The sequence below is a fragment of the Euleptes europaea genome, chromosome 2, assembly GCF_029931775.1.
Source record: "Euleptes europaea isolate rEulEur1 chromosome 2, rEulEur1.hap1, whole genome shotgun sequence".
In the NCBI taxonomy this organism is placed as follows: domain Eukaryota; kingdom Metazoa; phylum Chordata; class Lepidosauria; order Squamata; family Sphaerodactylidae; genus Euleptes; species Euleptes europaea.
In genome coordinates, this window is record NC_079313.1 from 6,134,500 (window position 1) to 6,157,342 (window position 22,843).

At 47.8% G+C, this 22,843-nt stretch overlaps 2 protein-coding genes across 2 annotated transcripts in view; both read right to left on the reverse strand.

Moving 5' to 3' along the window:
* The window catches only part of UPF1 (UPF1 RNA helicase and ATPase), a 309,167-nt gene that overhangs the window by 116,238 nt on the left and 170,086 nt on the right, over positions 1 to 22,843 (reverse strand). The window lies entirely within an intron of this gene.
* Positions 1 to 22,843, reverse strand: part of CRTC1 (CREB regulated transcription coactivator 1) — a 72,403-nt gene that overhangs the window by 3,479 nt on the left and 46,081 nt on the right. Inside the window, exons 2-12 of the mRNA XM_056844528.1 lie at positions 19,144 to 19,260; positions 17,403 to 17,540; positions 17,094 to 17,155; positions 15,825 to 15,919; positions 14,840 to 14,925; positions 13,543 to 13,586; positions 11,035 to 11,255; positions 10,076 to 10,212; positions 8,924 to 9,175; positions 5,875 to 5,976; positions 915 to 998 (exon numbers count right to left, since the gene is read on the reverse strand). Coding sequence (XP_056700506.1) covers positions 915 to 998; positions 5,875 to 5,976; positions 8,924 to 9,175; positions 10,076 to 10,212; positions 11,035 to 11,255; positions 13,543 to 13,586; positions 14,840 to 14,925; positions 15,825 to 15,919; positions 17,094 to 17,155; positions 17,403 to 17,540; positions 19,144 to 19,260 — 1,338 coding nt within the window. The remainder of the gene's footprint in view (positions 1 to 914; positions 999 to 5,874; positions 5,977 to 8,923; positions 9,176 to 10,075; positions 10,213 to 11,034; positions 11,256 to 13,542; positions 13,587 to 14,839; positions 14,926 to 15,824; positions 15,920 to 17,093; positions 17,156 to 17,402; positions 17,541 to 19,143; positions 19,261 to 22,843) is intronic.

Consider the following 22,843-nt stretch of genomic DNA (forward strand, 5'->3'; position numbering starts at 1 on the left):
GAGAGCCAGCATGGTGTAGTGGTTAAGAGCAGAGAACCGGGTTCGAATCCCCATTCACTCCACATGAGCGGCAGACTCTAATCTGGACAACCGGGTTTGATTCCCCACTCCTCCACGTGAGCAGTGGACTCTAATCTCGAGAACCTGGTTCGAATCCCCACTAATCCACGTGAGTGGCGGACTCTAATCTCAAGAACCTGGTTCAAATCCCCACTCCTCCATGTGAGCAGCGGACTCTAATCTCGAGAACCGGGTTCGAATCCCCACTCCTCCATGTGAGCGGCGGACTCTAATCTGGACAACTGGGTTCGATTCCCCACTCCTCCACATGAGCTGCGGATTCTAATCTCGAGAACCGGGTTCGATTCCCCACTCCTCCAAGTGAGCTGCGGACTCTAATCTCAAGAACCGGGTTCGAATCCCCACTCCTCCACGTGAGCGGCGGACTCTAATCTGGACAACCGGGTTCGATTCCCCACTTCTCCATGTGAGTGGCAGACTCTAATCTGGACAGCTGGGTTCGAATCCCCACTCCTCCACGTGAGCGGTGGACTCTAATCTGGAGAACCGGGTTCGATTCCCCAGTCCTCCATATAAAGCCTGCTGGGTGACCCTGGGCTAGTCAGTTCTCTCTGAACTCTCTCAGCCCAACCGACCTCACAAGGTGTCTGCTGTGGGGAGGGGAAGGGAAAGGCGGTTGTAAGCCGCTTAGAGTCCTTAAAGGTAGAGAAAAGCAGGGTGTAAAAACCAACTCTTCTTGTTCCCCTAGGAACCTTTAATTATTATTATTTCCTCACTAGAATTCATAACTCATGGCACAACATTTGGGGGAACGCTGGACTAATCCAGCAACAGCGTGTGCGTGTGTGTGTGTGTGTGTGTGAAACGATGACAAAAGAGGAACCCTTGCATACCTGATGTGACAAAGCGTTCGCCTGCCGGGTTGTCATCTGCTGGTCGTAACAATCACCGAAGACGCTCCCCAGAATGGACGTTTGCTGCAAAAGCCAAAGCACACAAAGAAAGCCTCAGTGTTTGAGGAAGGCTGACCCGCTGAGCATCGAACGAGGATCAAAACCCGCTCGCCAAGGGGCCGCACAATGGAGAAGGAGCAAAAAAACAAAAGTTGTGAAAACCACCTTTGTTCTCTGTTGGGGAGAAAAGAGGGATATGAACGCCCAAACAAATAAACGCCTTTCAAAACGGCAGCTGGGTGGTCCCCAAACCAACAACTGCAAGGCAAAGTTCAAAGGAGCGTTTAGGTCGTCTTGGGGTAGCAGGCATCCACAACCTCCTCCAGTCACTGTCTGCTAGGAACTTAAACGTGCTGAGAAGAGGTTAGATGGCCATCTGTCAGCAATACTGATTCTATGACCTTAGGCAGATGATGAGAGGGAGGGCATCTTGGCCATCTTCTGGGCATGGAGTGGGGGGGTCACTGGGGGCGTGGGGGGAGGTAGTTGTGAATTCCGTGCATTGTGCACGAGGTTGGACTAGATGACCCTGGTGGTCCCTTGCAATTCTATGATTTAAAGACTTCTTGTGGACTCACGTGAGCCGTTCAACTCCGCCCCCCACTGTCAACGCCGCTGGAAATCCACTCAAAGCTGAACACCCTCTCCGACAAACTGGACATGAAGGCCAGGCCCCCGTATTTTGTAACACCAAAAAATCTTCTGCATCTCTTTCCAAAGGAGATATTCCACCTAACCCCCTCACTGGTATAGGAAGTCTATGGAAGCGATAAAGGTCACCCTAAATTTCAGAGGTGCGTCCAATTCTGGGGAAATTCTGCAGCTCCCAGATTTAATTATCTGAAACCCCCCCCCCACAAAAAACCCCCAAGAATCAGCTGTCTGAACAGAGTAGAATTGCAAATTACACACACACACAGTTTCCCTTTGGGAATCCTAAATGAACAGCTTAATAGCTTCTCCAGCAGCTAAGCTCTCCGAGGATATTAATGGGATTCGCTGCTTCAGCATTCCAGAATTCGAGATCAGCTCCTCCTGCTGTTTTCTCCCACAACCAACGTCTCCCAAAGTTACCGCGCTGTTTGCAACAGCGAGGGGAACCAGGCCCAGTTTCATTCTCGAAAAGACCCCGGAGACCATGAAATAAAAGTGATTTGCCAGAACCAGCTCTGAAGTTAACTCTTTTTTTTTTTAAGTATTTGCGTACAGTTTTAATGTTTGTTAAAAGTAACAAGTCATACAGCTGTCACAAGCAGTCTCTCATTTAGTATTGCCAAGCTGGGTAGAAACAAGTGCGGATGACAGATCTAACTTTTGAATAAGCTGTATTTCTACATGATGAGCTGGTGTGAGTTACACTGAAGAAGTCTGCTTATGAAACGGTAGAATTACTCGAAGAAGACCGTCTGTGCCTTTGAAGACTGTCGTCATGAGTTTTTCGAAGTTTTTCCTGCAGCTGACGACTACGCTGCTTAACAAGAAGTTCAATTGAAGGACTATACAGAGATGAATATTGTGAATAATGTATGGTGAATAAGACACTTTTGACTGGAGTTTGTTATGTAATATTTGTTGGAATCATAAGGCTGCTATTTATAAAGCATATAATAATACTATTAGATAATTGCGTGGCCGCCTATACTGAATTTCTCTGTAATAGTTAGTACAGAGGTGTTTTTTTGTACTTGAATTTAAAAAAAGCAACCTGCAATCAAAGTAGGCACATCTTGTTTGTAAAAGAAGGTGGCCATCAATTTCTTAAGCTATATAATGGTAAATCAGTTGACAAAGTTAAGCCTCTCAAAAGCTTGTACCGAAACGCTTATTGTACACGGCCATAGGCCTTTGCAATCTAAAACACTACAAGTTAAAAATGATAACACTAATAAAATCCAGAAAATGAGATAATTCTCAAATTACACCCAACATTCCGTTTCTCGTTAAAACAATATACGAAAAACAAGAAGGATAAAATTCAGCTCTAACCGTCTTTTCTTTTAAAATAAATTTCTATTCATTTAAACCAGTGGTTCCCAAACTTTTCCGCCCCTTGGGTTCCACAAACTCAACCCCAGCACCCCCTACCCTATCCTATAAAAAGCAGTATTTAAAATAGAGGTTTGCATGACGAACTAAGGAATATAATAACAATACAATTTCAAAACAATAACGATTAATTGCACATCTATTCCAAATCAAATTAAAGCTTTTTAGTTGAAATGTATTCAACAAAACTGATGAACTTGATCCAGTGGTACCAGCTCTTCAGCGTCTGGGGGAAAATTCTGATAGTTTCCACCAAATTTGCCAGCATGGTGCCATAGCTTGAGCTATTGTAAATTAGTGAATAACACAGCTGAACACCTCTAGCGCCCCCCTGCTGCCCCCTTACCTCCTAGTGCCCCCCTAGGTAATCCCACCGCCCCCCAGGGGGTGGTACTGCCCACTTTGGGAACCACTGATTTAAATGGCTTTCTTTGCCCTAATCTTCCTGGCTGCCAAAGCGTAAAGCGCCATTTCTCGGAAGACCACTTAATATGTCAGAGCATATCTGAAAGCTAGTCTCGAAAGTGTTGCGCCACAAAGATCGACTTCTACCCTCTTACCTGCGTCAAAATACAATACAAGTGGACAGATTTACCGCCCTAGTTGGTCATGAATCGGAATGAAACAAATCATTTGAAGGGCAAACTTGGAGAAATCCTACTTTTCAAAAGGTACTCGGCTAGTACAACAATACCCCCTTTGATTTTCTTTGCAAGCTTTTGAAGATGCAGTTAAGCAAGCCCTTTTTCATAACAATTCCATACCAAAAACTCTGGCTATGAGACCATCTAACTGCCATGTTCTAATATAATACTAAGAAAATCCAATTTTAAGCCTCCGCTGCAAGACCACACAGCCCTCCACAGCAAAACGAAACACACACAAAATTGACTCAAGTGATGGCAGAGGTGTGTGCGCGTAGGAGTCATGATCTCAAAATATTTACTTAAACCATTTTTATGCTGCAAAAAGCATACGACGCCTTGAAACATTAAAACAATTAAAATACAGCTAAAAATATAAAACACAATTAAAAATGTATAAACACTAGGAGGCGGGGCCAATAACAGCTACTGAGGGCATGCCAGACGGAAAAAAAAGTCTCCACTTGATGATGAAAGCCATGAACAGAGGGGAGGCAGACGAACCTCGACATTTGAACGGCACAACCACTGGCGTTAACGGCCGCATTCTTCTTCCATCTCTGAGTTTAGGAGAGGGGTGCAGAGATTGTCTGCATCATGCTGAGCTTGAGAGGGGCTCTCCAGAGAGCAAGGCCATGCGGAAGAGGGGAGTGGACATGTTCACGGAGGAGAGGGGTATTCATGGCTACCAGTCAAAATGGATACTGGTCATGATGCATACCTATTCTCTCCAGGATCAGAGGAGCAGGCCTATTATACTAGGTGCTGTGGAACGCAGGCAGAATAATGCTGCTGCAGTCGTCCTGCCTGTGGGCTTCCTAGAGGCACCTGGTTGGCCGCTGTGTGAAGAGACTGCTGGACTTGATGAGCCTTGGTCTGATCCAGCAAGGCTTTTATTATGTTCTTATGGAGGACAGGGCTATCCATGGCTACTAGTCAAAATGGCTACTAGTCATGATGCACACCTATTCTCTCCAGTTGCAGAGGAGCATGCCTATTATATTAGGTGACGTGGAAAGCAGGCAGGATAATGCTGCTGCAGTCGTCTTGTCTGTGGGCTTCCAAGAGGCACCTGGTTGGCCGCTGTGTGAACAGACTGCTGGATTTGATGGACCTTGGTCTGATCCAGCAGGGCTTTTCTTATGTCTTGTCTGTGGGCTTCCTAGAGGCACCTGGTTGGCCACTGTTTGAACAGATAATTGGACTTGATGGACCTTGGTCTGATACAGCATGGCCTTTCTTATGTTCTAAGTCCCCTCTGCCAGCACATGAGGTGGCTCACTCCCCTCACAATTCTTCCACCTGATTTGCAGCCACTGCCTCCTGTCGCTGTCTGGGACTGGTGGGGCATGTGATTTCCCCCTCCACTGCCTTCTTGGGGGCCCACAGTGCACGAGGTGCTGCCCAATGCATGGCCCTCCACTGTGGAACACAATGGCTCCATTACCCATCATGGCTAATAGCCACTAATGGGACCATGAATATGTACAAGGTATCTCAGCTAGTGGTGTCCTGACCTGGATGGGCCAGGCTAGCCTGATCTCCTCAGATCCCAGAAGCTAAGCACATGAACACATGAAGCTGCCTTACACTGAATCAGACCCTTAGTCCATCAAAGTCAGCGGGTCTCCAGGGTCTCCAGTGGCAGCGGCTCTCCAAGGTCTCAGGCAGAGGTCTTTCACATCACCTACCTGCCTAGTTTGTTTAACTGGAGATGCCGGGGATTGAACCTGGGACCTTCTGCTTGCCAATCAGATGCTCTACCACTGAGCCACAGCCCCTCCCCAACACCTGAAGCTGCCTTATGCTGAATCAGACCCTTGGTCCATCAAAGTCAGTATTGTCTACTCAGACCATCAGCGGCTCTCCAAGGTCTCAGGCAGGGTTCTTTCACATAACCTACTTGCTTCATCCCGTTAACTGGAGATGGAATCTGGGACCTTCTGCATGTCGAGTAGATGCTGTACAACTGAGCTACAGCCCCTTTCTCTAACGAAGGGACGGCCTTAGTTAGTATTTGGACAGGAGATGGCCCCGCTGACTATGCTGGTGTATACGATGTGAGAGCATACATATATATATGTATTATAAAAGAAAACAGGGAGCCAAAGACGTTCAAAAAGTCAATGGTGGAAAAAATCAAGCAGGAAAAAGGAAGGAGAGAGACCCCGAGCGGCACAGAAGCCAAAGAAAAGCGCACAGTCCCTTACTTGGGGAGAGCTGCCAGGAGAAAAAGCTTGATTGGAGACAGGAGAGGTGGGAGACTGGTTGGCCGGGGAGCCGGCGTTGCTGCGGTACTGCTGGAGAGACCCCTACAGAAGGACACAGAGTTAGAGACTGCGGGCAGAGAAGGGGAAGAAAAGAACCAAGAAATAAAATAAAATAATAATAATCACAGGATTCTTCCATGGGCAGCCCTGGGAGGAGGAGCGGGGTAAGAAAAGACAGAGGTCGGAAGGGGGAGGAGGAGGAACTGGGGAGGAAAGTCAGTGACGAACCCAGCGGAACCAGTACCGTCAGCAGTGCCCTGAGTGAGCAAAAAGGAAAGCAGTACGGAGAAGGCATTCCCGTTTTAGGGGATAAAAAATAAGGCCAAGGCCGATGGTGCAAAGTAAGGGAAAAATATATTTTATTACTCAGTTAAAATTCCCTATACGTTTCGCCAAGAGATCTTGTACTCTTTTTGGAAAATTACTGCAAGTCTAACAAGTTCACCTGGAGGAGAAGAAGGTTTTTATATGCCGACTTCCTCTACCACTTAAGGAAGAATCAAACCGACTTACACTCACCTTCCCCTCCCCACAACAGACACCCTTTGAGGTAGGTGGGGCTGAGAGTGCTCTAAGAGAACTGTGACTAGCCCAAGGTCACCCAGCTGGCTTCATGTGGAGGAGTGGGGAAACACATCCAGTTCACCAGATTGGTCGCTCATGTGGAGGAGTGGGAAATCAAACCTAGTTCTCCAAATCAGAGTCCATCGCTCCAAACCACCACTCTTAACCACTACACCACGTTGGCTCTCTTGGTGAAATGTGTAGGAAATTTTGGGAATTTTAACTGAGTAATAAAATACATTTTCAACTTATTTTGCACCATTGGCCTTGGCCTTATTTAATCTTTTATTTCTCCTTGTTCCCATTTTAGGCCCAGATCCCAAAGACCTGAGGGAATGCCTCTTCCCGTACAGCCCACCCCATGTTTAAGGACTGTCAGTGGGGTCCTCTCGTTTTCCACCTTACAGAGGCAAGACTGACATGCACAAGAAGCAGGGCCTTTTCTGCTGTCGCCCCAGGCATACGCAACACCCTCCCCAGAGAGGTTCATTTGGCTCCTTCCCTGATATCCCTTGCAAGTCAAGTAAAGCCTTCTCTCTGGGTGCTCTCGGTAGACAGGGTTTTATTCCGTTGATGGTTTTAAGTAGTCAAGTCAGGGCTGTTTTAATTTTGGCGTGCTGCTTCATAAACACTCATTAGACACAAACAAAAATCTTTTGTTTTAAAAAAAAGAATGTCCTTTTGTTCAGACTTACAGCCCATTCCTGACCTCAAAGGATGAAAGTCCTTTGGAGGCCAAAAGTAGGCCGTCCCACTTACGCCGTCCAGGTGGGCTCAGACGCTGGCGGGGGGACCCGGATGCTGGCCTCCCAGGGCTACCGTGCCAGTGTTGCCCAGGGACGCCAGCTGGGCCTTCTGCCGGCGTCCCACCAGTGCAAAGCCCTGCACCGGCATCCCGGGGGGCATTCCAGGGGCGTGCCGTGGGCGGAGCTGCCAGTAGGCAGCTTCGGGTCCCATTGTGGCCCGGCACACCGGCAGGGAGAGCAGCGTTGCTGCGTCTGCTTTCTTGCCCCATTTAAAAATTAAAAAGCCTCTGAAAGGCCGTCGAAGACTCAGGAAAGGCCAACCCCTGTTTTGTTTCTGGGCAAAGACATGCAGGGTTAATATCAATCAAATGGTTAAAATGTGCATGGATTTCACTCGTTCAGATTTCTGCGACTGAGAGCCCTGGGGGCTTCTGTAGCTCAGCACAGAATTCATGGAGCCGCTGCTTTAAAACACTGAGATTATCTTTTTTCCAGACAATGTTCAAATGTGACTATGAGTTCCGTGACTGGAAGCCCCCGGCTGCCTTCTCCTTTGCCACCCTGTGACCTCAAGGCAACAAGCTGGAGGGCAGGACCTTTGGGCCTACAACGGGGTGCAGCCTGGCTCTGAGGGAGACCCCTCCCTGCGCTTTTCTTCCACACCTGGGGAACTGCCTGACAGGAACCAAGATGCGTGATGGAGACTGCAGATAGTTGCTTCGTATATTCTTAATTTTATGAAACTTGAGTGTTAAAAAAAAGACCATTTATTAAAAGAGAGTGAAGGACACAGAACAGCCATTCTGGACTCCAGGGAAAACAGTGTTGCTTACCTGTAACTGTTGTTCATCGAATAGTCCTCCTTGCAGTCCCACATGGGAATCGCGCATGTGCAGGCTGGCCGGCCTGTGCAGTTCCCATGTGGGACTGCAAGGAGGCCACGAAGATGAAAACAGTGTTGCTTACCTGTAACTGTTGTTCATCGAGTGGTCCTACTTGCAGGCACACATGGGAACTGCGCATGCGCAGGCTGGATGGCCTGCGCAGTTCTCATGTGGGACTGCAAAAAGGCCATGAAGATGAATTCAACCTGAGTGGAACGAAATAATACAGATCGCGACCTGTGGCCGCTGCTCACGTCAACCCACCCCTAAGACCAGCTTCGCAAAGTCAGGCTTCCCTGCTAAATATCTTGGGAACTGGAGTTCGCCCTTAGAAACAATTACTCCCCTTCAAAGAAATCTCAACCCATTCACGATACTGCATTTTGAAGAAGAAGAACTGGTTTTAATCAGGGTATTTTCTCTACCTTTTAAAGGAAGAATCAAACCGGCTTACAATCGCCTTCCCTTCCTCTCCCCACAACAAACACCCTGTGAGGTAGGTGGGGTTGAGAGAGTCTGGAGAGAACTGTGACTAGCTCAAGATCACCAACTGGCTTCATGTGGATGAGTAAGGAAACCAGACCAGTTCTCCAGATTAGAGTCCGCCCTTCTTAACCACTACACCACGCTGCAGAGTTCACCAAGGGAAAGCCACGGCTGTTAAAACCAGTTGCTAACCGGCCTGGACAATTCTCCACACCTCAAATGTTATGCAAGGAAATCTCGATCCAGGCTAGGACGTGTGGGGACAGGAACCGTTGTCTCCCCAGTACTCCCCTTCCCTGCCAAACTTACCGAGCTGATGTCTATTCCCATCGAAGTCTGGGTCTGGCTGCCTGGTGGAGACTGGGGGATTGTGGAGGAGGCCGTGACGGAAAGCGGGGGGAGCTGCACCCCTCTCTGTAAGCCGGAGGTCTGCATCATAGGGCTGTTTGGCGGGAGGGAGCTGCCCACTTGGGACTGCTGCTGCTGCTGCGGGCTTGTTTGGGCGAAGAAAGGATAGGGCGGAAGCTGCTGTTCCAGGGAGAGAGCATCCATCGCCACAGCCTTGAAGAAGAAGAAGAGTTGGTTTTCATATGAAGACTTTCTCTACCCCTGCATAAAACCCTTGCCCCCGAGAATGCCCATTGTCTGTCCTTGCAACGGGTTCGTGAACATAAGAACATAAGGAAAGCCCTGCTGGATCAGACCAAGGCCCATCAAGTCCAGCAGTTTGTTCACACAGTGGCCAACCAGGTGCCTCTAGGAAGCCCACAAGCAAGACGACTGCAGCATTATCCTGCCTGCCTTCCACAGCACCTAATATAATGGGCATGCTCCTCTGATCCTGGAGAAAATAGGTATGCATCATAACTAGTATCCATTTTTACTAGTAGCCATGGATAGCCCTTCTCCTCCATGAACATGTCCACTCCCCTCTGCAAGCCTTCCAAGTTGACAGCCATCACCACATCCTGGGGCAGGGAGTTCCACAATTTAACTATTCGTTGGGTGAAGAAATACTTCCTTTTATCTGATTTGAATCTCTCACCCTCCAGCTTCACATGATGACTCTGCGTTCTGGTACTGCGAGAGAGGGAGTAAAGCTTCTCCCTGTCCACTCCATACCACGCACAATTTTATAGACCTCTATCTTGTCTCCCCTTAACCGCCCTCTTTCCAAGCTAAACAAACCTAAGCGTTTTAACCACTCCTCATAGGGCAGTCGCTCTAGTCCCGATCATCCAACACTTTAACCACTGCGATCCCCAATCAGAGCAACCAAGCTCAGAATCCTCCTGGGGTATCCCACAACCCCTCCTGGGTATCCCACGAGAGGCAATCTCGCCCCATGGCCTGCTCCACAGCCCCCACATTGGATTCACCCCCTTCCAGTCCGGATAACTGCTCAGCCAAGGGAGGCCCGCGAGTCGTCCCTCGGGGCCTCCCCAACCGCCCTGTGCTCACCTGAGTGATCGGCGATAGAGGCGAGAGCGTGGGAGAGACCTGCTGGGCCTGGGTCCTCCGGGAGTCTGTGTTCAGTGAGAGGGGGCTGACGGTGGGCTGCCGGTGCTGCTGGGAAGAAGCCTGCGTCGTTGTCATGCCTGTGGCCAACGGAGAAAGGGTTCTCTTTGAGTGCCCTTCTAGAGTGGCTTCGCTTTCATTGTGTCTCACACAGGCACTGACAACTCCCCCCCAATCTTAGAATCATAGAGTTGGAAGGGACCATCAGGGTCGTCTAAGTCCAACCCCCTGCATAACGCAGGACATTCACACATACCTCCCCCCCACACACCCCCAGTGACCCCTACTCCATGCCCAGAAGATGGCCAAGATGCCCTCCCTCTCATGATCTGCCTAAGGCCCTAAGGTCACAGAATCAGCATTGCTGACAGATGGCCATCTAGCCTCTTCTTAAAAACCTCCAGGGAAGGAGAGCTCCCCACCTCCCGAGGAAGCCTGTTCCACTGAGGAACCGCTCTAACTGTTAGAAAATTCTTCCTAATGTCTAGACAGAAACTCTTTTGATTTAATTTCAACCTGTTGGTTCTGGTCCGACATTCCAGAAGTCACTGCGAAGCCCACGCATACCTGCTTCGCATTTCTTAAGAGCCCCTTTAACGAGATCTTTTTTATTTGCTCTGTCACCACCTCGAACCATCCACTTAAGGAAGCATGAAGAATCACAGAATCACAGCTGTGGGTTAGTTATGGAAACAATGACTGCTAACAGCTATGCAAACTAAGGAGCAGGCAAGTGGGGGGTGGAATCTGACTTCTTCCTCTTGCATTGGGACTGTGAACAGGCATTTTAAAGGTCAGATTTAAAAAAGGAGCTTGAGAGCGAGCATCAAAATCGACCTTGCATAAATGGCCCACGAGAACTTTCTCGGGACACCGCTCTGCCGCCCAGCTACCCCCCTTACCCTGATTGGCTGTGCTGATGCCCATGTGCGTCAGGTTGGCTGCGAGGTTCCCGGTGCTGTTGGAGCTGCTCAGGGAGGGGAAGGTCGACTCTTCCGGGTCCAGCGGCGTCGGGAGGGGAGAAGGGAAGTGGATGTTTGTCAGGTCCGGCAGGGAGCCACCTGTGTTGTGAGTGGCGGGGATAAGCGTGGTAGTGTTTTCCTGGTCGGCCGACGGATAGATGCTGCGTTTGAAGAAGAGTTGATTTTTTATATGCCGACTTTCTCTACCACTTAAGGAAGTATCAAACCAGCTTACAATCGCCTTCGTCCCCCTCCTCACAACAGACACCCTGGTAGGTAGGTGGGGCTGAGAGAGCTCGAAGAAAGCTGTGACTAGCTCAAGGTCACCCAGCTGGCTTCACATGGAGGAGTAGGGAAGCCAACCCAATTCACCAGATTAGAGTCCGCCGCTCATGTGGAGGAGTGGGGAATCTAACAATTATATAAGTACAAAATATGTGTATATTTATTTCAGAACAAAATCTAATACCACATATAACACATATGGGGCCCTGCAAAAGCCTACCAAATTGACATGCTCATTTAACACAATAAAAAATAACATCACACCATTAGACTTTGAGCATGCGCGTTTTGGCCGTACAGCCTTCTTCAGTGGCCTAAGCAATCAACACTCCACACTCAAAGATATACATAGATACATAAAAAATCTTTATGATTATGTGCGTGCACGTTATTTTCGCAAGGTAACAATTAAAATATACTGCAGAGATTTTTTTTTCTTGATTACTACTCCAGACTTTATGACTACTTCTTGACTATGAGATACTGATCATTGTATTTATGGCTGCAATATTACATCCCCTCATTTAAGAGGGGAACACACATGAGGATTAGTTTTCCTTGTGGAAGGAAGCCTAAAACAGAGGAGAAAGCTTTGGTAGGCTTTTGCAGAGCACCACAGGTGTTATAGGAGCCCCGTGGCGCAGAGTGGTAAGCTGCAGTATTGCAGTCCAAGCTCTGCTCACGACCTGAGTTAGATTCCGATGGGAGTCGGTTTCAGGTAGCCGGCTCAAGGTCGACTCAGCCTTCATCCTTCCGAGGTCGGTAAAACGAGTACCCAGCTTGCTGGGGGTAAAGGGGAGATGACTGGGGAAGGCAATGGCAAACCACCCCGCAAACAAAGTCTGCCTAGAAAATGTTGGGATGTGACATCACCCCATGGGTCATGTTACCCCACGCTTGCCATCTCCCGGACTGGGGGTAAAGGGAAGACGACTGGGGAAGGCACTGGCAAACCACCCCGTAAAACAAAAGTCTGCCTAGTAAACGTCGGGATGTGACATCATCCCATGGGTCAGGAATGACCCGGTGCTTGCACAGGGGACCTTTACCTTACCTTTTTACCTATAGGTGTTATATGTGGTGTTAGATTTTATCCTGAAATAAGCATACACATATTTTGTAAACATAATTTTTACATTGTGTAACCTTTGGCCTTGGATGTCTGTTTATTTTTTCTTGACCTTTTGGGTACTTAATGCTGTTGTTTAGGGCTAAATTTCTTTTCCCCCTTTGTTGTTGGGAGTGAGAACCAAAACCACCATCTGAGTCTCCAGGCTTATACCTGGAAGCTGTGGCTCAGGGCTGCTGGTCTGCTTTCCTAGACCAATCCTTCCCTCCCCCCACCCCATGCCTCCACACAAACCAGGTTTGGAGGTAAAGCCAAACGGGACACTCCTGCCCCCTGCAAAAGGAACCAACCACGGTTTACAGGCCTGGTTCTAATTCTGGTTTCTCAACCAATTTGGACACAGCGCTAAGCCACAATTGATGCCGTTTTGGTGGAACATCTGGCGCTGAGCCTGAGTGTAGAAGGGACAGTGGGCGAAAACGCATGGTCGCTTTAGCCTCCTTTATTCCCTGTTTCAGCCAGGATTCAGCCAGGATTGAATGCATGCGTTTCACCGAACGTGAGTTCGATCCTGGCTGAATCCTGGCTGAAACAGGGAATAAAGGAGGCTACTAAAGAGACCATGCGTTTTCGCCCAGTCTCTCTCTTCCTCTATGCCTCTGCGAAACATCTACTAGTGCTCCGTGCAGAGATTGGAAAGAAAAAACACTACTGTCATTGGGTTCAGTATATAGGTGCCAGGTGGAAAATTAGTGCTCCGTGACCAATTTCTCTCCCGAAGAGTGCTCCATGGCTCAAAAAGGTTTGGGAAACTCTGCTCTGTGCCACTGTTTGAAATATCCTGAGGAAAGGGACAGACACTGGAACCCAAGACATTTTAGATGGAGAGTTCTGACACCTGCTAAACTGATCTTAGTCAGACGCCCATTTTTCTAAACTACAATTGTCGCCATCATCTTCTCGGGCCTTTGCCACAGAGACACACATTTTGCTTTTGTTTTTTTACAAAACAGCAACTAAAGCCATTTATGTCCTATTTGTGCAAAAAACCCAAAACAAACTCCAAAACATGCTCCGATCCCCTTTTTACGTACTTGATTCCTGGAACTTCACAGGATTTAGGCCTGGAGGATCCCGTCTGAAAGACAACAGGGCAGAAGGAGCCAACGTGAGACGCGCAGCCGCAAACACACAACTGGACACAGCTGTGATTTCAAGGCGGTGGTAGGAAGACCGGCTGCCTCCGGCAGGCCTGTGGAGCCCAGATACAGCACCTGGCCGCTCCTGATGGGGAAGAAGAGTCTCTCTGCCTGAGTCTCTGAAGAGCCGCCACTGATCAGACCAGAAAGTACTGGGCTAGATGGGACTAGCTGGGGCCCAGCCACCCACTTAAAAAAAAAATTAGAAGGTGCTGGGTTCGAAAACCAGATTAAAACCACCTGCCCGCCCAAGCCTCCAAATAAAGGCTGTGAGAATTGTTGGGTTTTTTAATTTCCTTTACCTAGATTTAACAGCCATTGGCCATTCATCTGCCATTTCACACTTTTAAAAAGGGGGAAATAAGGATTATTTTTTTCCTTGACACTATAAAAAGAAACGTCGCCACGTCTCTCACACAATTGACCGATCCACTTGACAGCAGATAACACAGTATCCGCTTCTCAGAAAGCATCATTAGCTGTTTTATCCAGGGAGTGATATATTTGTTTTGTGCAATATTATTTTGCAAACATGCTAAAACAACGCGGGCTAGGGAGTCTACTTGATTTGGACAAAATGGGCCGGAGAGAAATGATCCTGGAGAGAATAGGAATACATTGTAACTAGTAGCCATTTTGACTAGTAGCCATTGACAGCCCTATCCTCCATAAGAACATAAAAAAGCCATGCTGGATTGGACCAAGCCCCATCAGGTCCAGCACACAGTGGCCAACCAGATGCCTCTAGGAAGCCCTCAAACAAGATGACTGCAGCATCATTTATCCTGCCTGTGTTCCACAGCACCAAATATCATAGGCCTGCTCCTCTAATCCTAGAGAGAATAGGCATGCATCATGACTACTATATGCTTGAAAGGTAGAGGGCGGAGCTTGGTAAAGTCTTAAAAAGTAAGGAATGTGGAATAAAGACCTCCCAGTGGCTCCGAAATCCCACACAGATCTCTCACGTTTAGGCAAACACACAACGCTCCGCGATAAACAGAAAACCCAGAATCGTGCCGATCAAGCATGTGCAAATAACTTCTCTTTTGCTTAATGGATCCGCGGTCTCTGAACCCTACATGCAGAAGATCTAACGTCTCTGGAGCAGTCCCAGCTTCCTCTAGAGGCTGGCTACCACCGTGTAACCATTCCTTCCGCAACCAAGTTTGAGCAAAACTGGATGAGGTACCTTCTTGGAGTCCCATCCTTGCTTCGAAAGGTTTTTGTCTGTCTCCGACGTGCCTTCCTCCATGCCAGGGACGGTCAACAGTAAGACTAGAAGACAAATTCAACACATTTCAGATTAGGGGTTGCCAGGGGCACATTTATGTTCAGGTTTGTTTAACCATTTTTTTGGAACCACCGGATCAGAACTGTTGATTCTACACCATGCCTTCTAGCTTTTTTTTTAACAAGTACATTTCCGGTGCAATCCTAAAGAGAGTTACTCCAGTCTACATAGGATTGTAACTGTTCACCTTTGAGCCTTTCCTTTCAAATATGCACGCACCCCACTTATAGAAACCACATCTATTTCAACAGCCTTTTAAAAGGATGATGAAGAAGAAGAGTTGGTTTTTATATGCTGACTTTATATCCCACTTAAGGAAGATTCAAACAGGCTTACAGTCTCCTTCCCTTCCCCTCCCCACAACAGACACCCTGTGAGGTAGGTGGGGCTGAGAGAGCTCTAAGAGCTGTGACTAGCCCAAGGACACCCAGCTGCGGGGAAACAAATCCAGTTCACCAGATTAGCCTCTGTCGCTCATGTGGAGGAGTAGGGAATCAAACCCGGTTCTCCAGATCAGAGTCCGCCTCTCATGTGGAGGAGAGGTGAATCAAACCCGGTTCACCAGATTAACCTTCGCCGCTCATGTGGAGGAGTGGGGAATCAAACCCGGTTCTCCAGATCAGAGTCTGCCTCTCATGTGGAGGAGAGGTGAATCAAACCCGATTCACCAGATTAACCTTCGCCACTCATGTGGAGGAGTGGGGAATCAAACCCGGTTCTCAAGATCAGTCCACTGCTCCAAACCACTGCTCTTAACCACTACACCACGCTGGATGAAACTCAGATGTCGGGAAAGCCCCAATGTCCCAAGGCAGCAAAACCACAGCTTTCTCCAATCAGTTGCCAAACTCAGCTCTCAGCCGCTGCTGTTCTTTCAAGTCACCTCTTTTTTGTTGCATGTCCTGTGACCCTCCCGAGAAAGGCTCAGGTTGAGCCGGGCCCATGGTGCTCTGGTGCAGGGCGGAATCTGAGTTGGTCCTGATGAGAAAAGTGGAGGAAAAACATTAAGATGCTTCTGCCCAAATGGAAAAAACAATAACATTCACAAGAACATAAGAAAGGCCCTGCTGGATTAGACCGAAGCCCATCAAATCCAGCATTCTGTTCACACAGCGGCCAACCAGGTGCCTCCATGAAGCCCACAAGGAAAACAACTGCAGCAGCATTATCCTGCCTGTGTTCCAAAGCACCTAATATAATAGGCCTGCTCCTCTGATCCTGAAGAGAATAGGGATGCATCATGACTAGTCTTCATTGTGACTAGTACCCAAGGATAGATAGCCCTCTCCTCCATGAACATGTCGACTCCCTTCTTAAAGCCTTCCAGGTTGGCAACCGTCACCACATCCCAGGGCAGGGAGTTCCACCGTTTAACTGTGCGTTGTGTGAAGAAATACTTCCTTTTGTCTGTTTTGAATCTCTCACCCTCCAGTTTCAGCAGATGACCCCCGCGCTCTAGTATTCCCTAATGGGGGTTGGGGGTGGTACCCAGCCTTTTTCCTTCTTGGGGACTTCCGACATTGTCCTAATTGCTCAACTTCATTTTCATCTTATCTTTCCACCCAAGGGGGCACTCAAAGTAATGATGCCAATTAGATCAAGTGTGATTAACAGTGATTCCCCCCACTCCTTGTTTCAGAAGCACAAATTCCCCTCACCCCCAAGACAAAGAGGGGAAAGCTTCTCCCTGATACAGCTCTTGCCAACTTGCATTCAATGGTATGCTGCTGCTACTGAACCTCTGCGTATATCAAATACCAGTTTCTTGGGGGGTCATGAAAGGGACAGAGGTGAAGGCTGTCCCTTTCATGACCACGCCAAGAATCTGGTATTTGAAGTACCTCCCCTTTAGGGAACGGCCGTGGCTCAGTGGCAGAGCATCTGCTTGGCACGCAGAAGGTCCCAGGTACAATCCCCGGCCTCTCCAGTTAAAGGGACCAGACAAGTAGGTGATGGGAAAGACCTCAGCCTGAGACCCTGGAGAGCCATGGACAGGGGCCGTGGCTCAGTGGTAGAGCATCTGCTTAGCATGCAGAAGGTCCCAGGTACACCACAAACTGAAAACGCAATTGACAAACAAAAAAGCATTTCGGCAGGAGAAATAAGATGGGACATAATAATAATAAGATGAGAAATAAAATGGGACACAGACCTTCTCCAGCTAGTATCCGAAGGAGGCGACAGATACACGGTGCTGTACGGACAACTGTCCACGTGAACCAGGAAGTCAAGGGAGAAGAACGGCACACGGAGCCTCAGAGAAAACCTTCCACAAGACATCTTTTAAAAGGTTCCAATTGCCCAATTGGCAAAGGCGTTGCTGCCCCCTGTACCCACATCCCAGATGCTCCTGCCAGTTGCCAGGAGGGAACCTGGCAACCCTACCCCCAGACAAGCTGGCACCTATGCACACCCGCCCTCCACCTCCATTCTCTTGCCACAACGCTAAGCCAAAGGATATCTGTCTGCCGTGCTTATCCACAGACAGCGGGCGGCGGTGTGGCGAGCCCAGGCGATTCCGGTCACGATACACTCTGTCCACCAGCCCGTGGTGCCGAGTAGTCCTACTGGTGTCTAATCCTGATGACTGAAACGGAGTCTACAAAAAACAAACACACACAAGAGAACCTTAAAAGTGGAGATACAACCTTCCACGGTTGAGGGAAGGGGAAACAGAGTACCCTGACCAACGTAATTTTTCAGGCCCAACGGTGGCCTTTTATTTATCACAGTGAAGAGGTAAGCCTGTCTTAGTGGCAGACTCATATAATGAATGGAGTTCATGTTGAAATAATTTGGCTCTTATAATTGAGAAGGCCACAGATTCAGTAAGTAGAAAGAGGGAATCTATAGTGATGCCGAGGGACCTTATTTTTAGTTCTATATGAGAGATCCAGTTCGAGTCGTTAGACTCTAAGAGGAATTGAAACACATAGCTAGAAGGATTTGAGTGGAACAGAAGGCGAAGCCAATACTTGATAGTAATAAGCCAAATTTTAGTTATTATTAGATTCTGTCCACATTCAAGGCAGAGAGCCGCATAGGGTGGTACTCCAAAAACGTTTCTCAAAAAATATGATTGTGTTGTTCTATATTTATCACAGTAACCCCAAGAGAATTCGACCTGTACTTCTAAAAGAACCCTTAGGGAACAGGAACTGCTTTGCTTGCTCGGACCAAAGTTCCAGGCAGAAAGGCATTATGTTTCTAACACTGGAAAGCCTTAAGAGGTGGCCGGTGGCCTCACTAGCAGCTTTCGAGCAGCGGCTGGACGAACACTTGTCACGGCGCAAGAGTAAAAGCCCTTCGATATTTGGATACTTCCAGGAATCCAAGGTAGTCTGCAGGGTGGACTTGATTGATTGATTGAGGTATACAAATCAAACATTTACTGATAATAAATCATAAAGAAATTTGTATACATATAATTTTACCATTTACTGTTGCCAAATCTTTCGTGACCCCCACATTTAGGAAAGACCCAAAAAGCAAGGCAGAAGGGCCAACAGCCCTCCTCTTGATCCTTTTCCCGGCATCTGGGTTCAGGGGTAGACTGCCAAGAGAGCGGGCAAAGGTTCGGCAGCAGAGCCCCTGCTGGGTATGCAGGGGCAATCCCTGGCACCCCCAGCGTAAGGCAGCAGGGCTTTGGAAAGCCGGCACCAGTCAGAGAAGGCAGCGTTGAGCGACACGGAGCAGGGGAGAAAGGCGGGGGATATCTTGCTAGCAGGAACTGAGGAAAATCTGGGCTGAGCTCATGGTGCTTACAGATACTTACCTGGGCATGGCCAGAAGCACAAGCTGTTTGCCACGAGCCAAAGGGCCCGGGACATTTTGCCTTTGGCTTGCAACCTGAGGCCCTGAAATGGATTCTGGACCACCACCACCCCCAAGATCTGGAGTGTTCATGTTTGTTTGGTTCCATTTGCTTATTTAAATTGTCCTCCGTATGCTGCTTTGAATCCTCACCAGGCAGAAAAGCAGGGTAGAAGTAAATCAACAAACAAAACAGATGATGCAATAGCCAGGGTCAGGCGAGGCATGGCCCAGCCCGACCAAGTGACGTTTATGTCATATCCGGCCCTCGTAACAAATGACTTTGACACCCCTGGTCTAGAGCCTGTAATTTCTTTATATTTTTAAAAACCAGACAGCGTCAGCCACACAACGATTGTGCCGGGAAGCAGAAAGCAGGCGGGCCTCACCTGGAAAGGCAGGTCCATCGCGCCGCTCCCAATCTGATTGACGTTGGGCAGGGACCCCCCATAGTACTGGCCGCGACTCTGCCCCAGCTGTAAATACTGTGTTTTCTGCAGCTGCAGCTGGGAAACAAACAGAGGGAGGGAGGGAAAGGATGAATCAAACTGCACCAATTCTGTAGGGAGCAGGAACAGTCTGGAACATGCAGAAGATAACACATGAACACATGAAGCTGCCTGATACTGAATCAGACCCTTGGTCCATCAAAGTCGGTATCTTCTACTCAGACCAGCAGCGGGTCTCCAGGGTCTCAGGCAGATGTCTTTCTCATCTCTTACCTGCCTAGCCCCTTTAACTGGAGATGCCAGGGATTGAACCTGAGACCTTCTGAATACCAAGCAGAAGTTCTACCACTGAGCCACAGCCCCTCCCCAATAACATTAGGAGACCTATGTGGATGGACCACAAATAACTCAATACACATGAACACATGAAGCTGCCTTCTACAGAATCAGACCCTCAGTCCATCAAAGTAAGTATTGTCTACTCAGACCGGCAGCAGGTGTCCGGGGTCTCAGGCAGAGGTCTTTCACATCACCCACTTGCCTGGTCCCTTTAACTAGAGATGCCGGGGATTGAACCTGGGACCTTCTGCATGCCAAGCAGATGTTCTACCACTGAGCCACAGCCTTTCCCCAATAACATTAGGAGACCTATGTGGATGGACCACAAATAACTCAATACACCTGAACACATGAAGCTGCCTCCTACAGAATCAGACCTTCAGTCCATCAAAGTCAGTATTGTCTACTCAGACCGGCAGCGGCTCTCCGGGGTCTCAGGTAGAGGTTCCTTTAACTGGAGATGCCAGGGATTGAACTTGGGATCTTCTGCATGCCAAGCAGATGCTCCACCACTGAGCCACAGCCCCTCCCCAAGTTTACCATGCTGAAAGTCCCAAGTAAAATCCACAGCATCTCCAATAGCGGATTTTGGGAAAGCGTTTTCTCTCCCAAGGCCCTAGAGAGCCCCAACCATCATTAGTGGATTGAACATTGCTCTGACTTTATATGAGGGATATTCATATATATAAACTCCAGAAGGGAGTGAGGGAAAAGGCAATCTGATAAGTCATACACACCCTTCTGAAGTTTGAACAACAGTGATCTGAACTGCTCCCTGAAATTACTTCACTTTCTGGATCAGCAAAAACTGATCAAACTATCAGTTACGATTGTTACAGAATTAAAGCGGCTTGAGAAGAACATGTGGCTTGAAAGAATCTCTGATAAAGATTAGAATGGTCACAGATCATGTCCTCAGCTCACGGGTGCTATGTGGGGCAGATTTATCCCCAGACAAAGCCTGGACAGGTAAATGAGGCATTTACCCCGTTTAAACCGGACATGAGTGCCCAACTTAACATATTATCTGAACAGCATTATAACAGTTTGCCAGAAAGACTGGAGCTGGGGGGGGGATCAGAACTGCCAGTTACGCTGGAACAAATTTCTCAGCCCTGGCAAGCTGCATTTGTAGTGCCAACGACAGAAATGCGACGCAAAATGCTCTTGCTCATTGTTGTGCTGAAGAATAGCACGATTGAGGGCTTTGGGAAGCCCTGAACGCTACGAGAGCTGCCAACCTAAAACTGAACAGGGAGGAAAAGGTGTTCTTGGTGTAACACAACCGGCATTTCCAGGAGACATTGTTTGTGTTGAAAGCATGAAACCAGATCAAAACGCTGCCTACAGACTTGATTCTACACCCACAGTCCAAGATATGAGTTCAACCTTTTTGGGGGGATGGTGAGTTAGTTTGGAAAATTTAGCCCTAATTTGTCCACAACGGCAGCATCTCTGCAGATTCTGTGTGTGTGTGTGTGTGTGTGTTAAATGCCGTCAAGTCGTTTCTGACTTTGTGAATCAGTGTCCTCCAAAACATCCTATCATTAGATACTTCAGTGCAAAGCGTCTTAAACTGTGGGTTGCGTAATTGAATGTGGGGTCGCAAAACATTTGGCAATAGTAAATGGTATAATTATATGTATGCCGAAGAATTGTTTAAAAATAAATTTCTTTATGATTTATTATCAGTAATTGTTTGATTTGTATGCCTATTTTATATACCTATATACCAAGGGCCGCGTAAAAATTTCTCGGGAGAAAAGGGGTCGCGAGTGGAGAAAGTTTAAGAAGCCCTGCTTTAGTGAACAGAAAAATGAATGGAAAATCAGCAGCTGCCAGCCTGAAAAAATATTTGCATGGCACAGTGTTCCCAAGGAAATTTTCAGTGAATGCCCCGCAATTTTCCAGTGTAGAATTAAGGAAGTTTGTCAGATTTTCCACCACGCTGCATCTAGCCCAAACTCTCCTCAGTCAAATGGATTCATGGAAAGATTAATCCAGGTTGCCAACAATCTGATTAAGAAATCTTTTGATAGCAATGATGATTTATAGAAGTTATTGCTAATGCACAGGAGCAAGCCCTTAAGAGAACAATTGGTCCCATGCATATTTTTAATGGGAAGACGCATTACAGCTAACCTGCCCTAAGGGATGATGTACTGGAATCCAATAATGGACGTCTCAGGAGGCAAAAGGGAAATCAGAAGCCGAAACAAACAAACAAAAAAAACTGTCTTGGCATGCGAGCCTTCCATAACTTAAGCCCTAGGGAACACATTTGCACGAAGAATTCAAGCTGCTTGAATGTGGGGTCACAAAGGGGCAATTGTGGAACAAGCACATCCAAGATCTTACTGTGATCCAGGATGCCAATGGAACCATGTGTGTGCGCGTGTGTGTAAAGTACTGTTGAGTCACAGCCAACTTATGGCAACCCCATAGGGTTTTCAAGGCAAGAGATATTCAGAATAGTTAGCCATTGCCTGTCTCTGCATAGTGACCCTGGTATTCCTTGGTGGTCTCCCACCTAAATACTAACGAGGGCCAATGCTGCTTAGGTCAGACTTGATGAGATTGGACTATCCTGGGCCATCCAGGTCATGAGTGGAAATACTGCATTGTAATAATCGAGATATCAAGGAGCTACCCCAGGGAGTTCTCCAGAGGTCTCCGAAGGCCCAGGCAACAGGAGTGTGACTGTCAACAGCAGAGCCCGATAAATATCCATGATGAACCAATCGGGGCCAGACCTCCAGAATAACTTATAGAGATGGGTGAGAATGGGATAAACAAAGTGTAGTTTATGGTATTTACTGATGCGAATTGTTTTTATTGATATGATAACCGTCTTCAAGTACTTGAAAGGCTATCATATAAAGGAGGGTGCCGAGTTGTTTTCTGTTGCCCCAGAAAGTCAGACCAGAACCAACGGGTTGAAATTAAATCCATAGAGTTTCCGTCTAGACATTAGGAAGAATTTTCTAACAGAGCGGTTCCTCAGTGGAACAGGCTTCCTCGGGAGGTGGTATGCTCTCCTTCCCTGGAGGTTTTTAAGCAGAGGCTAGATGACCATCTGTCAGCAAGGCTGATTCTATGACCCTTACACAGATGATGAAAGGGAGGGCATTGTGCAGGGGGTTGGACTAGATAACTCTGGTGGTCCCTTCCAACTCTGTGATTCTTTGATATATTTTCATAATGTGATTTATTATTTGTTTTATGTTTTTTTTTCTTTGTGTGTGTGTTAAGTGCCATCAAGTCATTTCCGAGTCATGACGACTCTATGAATCAATGTCCT